Genomic DNA, 2,524 nt, shown 5'->3' on the forward strand with positions numbered 1-2,524 from the left:
GTAGTGTAAGTTACTCTCCACTGAGACTAGTTTTAGATTAGGTTCGAATTAGATCCGGACATCGAATATCTGATCTCTTCTTGCAGGAATCCGGCGGCGCGCATTGCTAGGGCCCGAGCATTTCTCACCGGCATACCTTATCTATGCGGAGTTCCCATCTAAGTTCGGTGATCATATCAAGAATTTAGCCGTTATCTTAGTGGTGCCTGCGGTCGATGAGGTGCAGGTCGCCAAACTCTCTCCCTCGCTCGGCTCCACCTCCGCACACCGAGCGATCGACCGGTGATGCCCGGCCCGGGGCCAAGAGCATTCCCCGACTTTGGTGCTTCGTCCACCATTGACAAGAGAATTTTCTAAAGCCGCCCGGACCATCATCGTCTTGGCCCTCGCAAGGTTGCTTTCCTTGCGTGCTTGCGTCCGGGCGGTGCAGGAAGGAATAAATCGTTCGTGCGTGGATGGATGGATATATATGCGACGCCTTGCCGCGCGAACTAGATATTCCAATTCGTTCGGGAGCTGGCTTGATCGCGGAGGGCGGCATGAAGCAGGCATTGGTGGCGCTGGCACTGCCGTTGCTCCTCGCCGCGTCGCTGTACGCCTCGACGCCGCCGGACACGGCCGAGGCCTTCGCCGGGGACGTCCGCGTCCGCCTGACCCACGTGGACGCCGGGAAGCAGATGTCCAGGCGCGAGCTGATCAGGCGCGCCATGCAGCGCAGCAAGGCGAGGGCAGCGGCGCTCTCCGTGGCGAGGAGCGGCAGCGGCCGTGTCGCCGGCAAGAGCGCGCAGCAGGAGCAGCCTGGCGTGCCGGTCCGCCCGTCCGGCGACCTCGAGTACCTCATCGACCTCGCCATCGGCACGCCGCCGCAGCCCGTGTCGGCGCTGCTGGACACCGGCAGCGACCTCATCTGGACGCAGTGCGCGCCGTGCGCGAGCTGCCTCGCGCAGCCGGACCCGCTCTTCGCCCCGGCCGCGTCGTCGTCGTACGTTCCCATGCGCTGCTCCGGCCAGCTCTGCAGCGACATCCTGCACCACAGCTGCCAGAGGCCCGACACCTGCACCTACCGCTACAACTACGGCGACGGGACGACCACGCTGGGCGTCTACGCCACCGACCACTTCACCTTCGCGTCGTCGTCCGGGGAGAAGCTCAGCGTGCCGCTCGGGTTCGGCTGCGGCACCATGAACGTCGGCAGCCTGAACAACGGCTCCGGCATCGTCGGCTTCGGCCGGGACCCGCTCTCGCTCGTGTCGCAGATGTCCATCCGGCGCTTCTCCTACTGCCTCACGCCCTACACGAGCACCAGGAAGAGCACGCTCCTGTTCGGGTCCCTCTCCGACGGCGTCTTCGACGCCGACGACGCCGCCACCGGCGCAGTCCAGACCACGAGGCTGCTGCAGAGCCGCCAGAACCCGACCTTCTACTACGTACCGTTCACCGGCGTGACGGTCGGCGCTCGGCGGCTGCGGATACCGCTCTCGGCGTTCGCCCTGAGGCCCGACGGCTCCGGAGGGGTGATCGTCGACTCCGGCACGGCGCTCACGCTGTTCCCGGCGGCGGTGCTCGCGGAGGTGCTGAGGGCGTTCCGCGCGCAGCTGAGGCTGCCGTTCGCGAACAGCAGCAGCCCGGACGACGGCGTCTGCTTCGCGACGCCGATGGCCGCGGGCGGGGGGAGGCGCGCGTCGGCCGCGAGGGCGGTGGTGGCGGTGCCGAGGATGGTGTTCCACTTCCAGGGCGCGGACCTCGAGCTGCCGCGCCGGAACTACGTGCTGGACGACCCGAGGAGGGGGAGCCTGTGCATCCTCCTGGCCGACTCCGGGGACTCGGGCTCCACCATCGGCAACTTCGTGCAGCAGGACATGCGCGTGCTCTACGATTTGGAGGCGGAGACCCTGTCGTTCGCTCCGGCGCAGTGCTGATGCGCGCGGGCGCGGCATGCGACCGACGTCCGTATATATGTATCAAAGCAGATGTGTAGCGCGCGCATGCATCAAACGAGAGCATGCGCCTCAAGGGAAGTTGTAATAAGTTTTACTAGCTAGTAGTAGGATTTAGGAAATGCTAATAAATGACCAATGTTTTTGTTCTGGCTATTAACACGGCAACAACTAATGGGGTGTTTGTTTTCAGAGATTTTTTTGTATAGGGACTAGAAAAAATATCTCTTAAAGACTTTTTTATCAAATGGGAGAAACTTTTTAGAGACTAAACTAGGCATTTGAGACTAAATGAAGACTCTCAATGAGAGTCTTTTTGGGACTTTTTGGCACTTTTCCAACAATGCCCCTCCGTGCACCCATTGGCCCGCCACCCCATGGGGTTGTTTGATTGTTATTTTTCTATATACTCGAGGCAACATGGTCATTTAATAACCTCTAGCAAGGGACTAGGAACTTTTTAGTCTCTGAAAACAAACAAGGAGGGACTTTTTAGGGATTAAGGACTTTTTAGTTGGGACTAGAAAAAGTTCTAGGACTAGAGAACCAAACACCACCTAAGCTACACGATGGTTTTTCCCAAAGAG

General features: G+C 60.4%; 1 protein-coding gene across 1 annotated transcript; it reads left to right on the forward strand.

Moving 5' to 3' along the window:
- The first annotated feature begins 432 nt into the window (after positions 1-432).
- Positions 433-2,129, forward strand: LOC123107143 (aspartic proteinase nepenthesin-1). Its single transcript, XM_044529148.1, has one exon. The coding sequence runs from the start codon at positions 456-458 to the stop codon at positions 1,917-1,919; it is 1,464 nt and encodes a 487-aa protein (XP_044385083.1). The 5' UTR covers positions 433-455; the 3' UTR covers positions 1,920-2,129.
- The last annotated feature ends 395 nt before the right edge of the window (positions 2,130-2,524 follow it).

The sequence above is a fragment of the Triticum aestivum genome, chromosome 5A, assembly GCF_018294505.1.
Source record: "Triticum aestivum cultivar Chinese Spring chromosome 5A, IWGSC CS RefSeq v2.1, whole genome shotgun sequence".
In the NCBI taxonomy this organism is placed as follows: Eukaryota; Viridiplantae; Streptophyta; class Magnoliopsida; order Poales; family Poaceae; genus Triticum; species Triticum aestivum.

Bases quoted from the DNA above. Each gene is read 5' to 3' on its own strand.
- LOC123107143 (XM_044529148.1), top strand. From the start codon at position 456: ATGGATGGATATATATGCGACGCCTTGCCGCGCGAACTAGATATTCCA.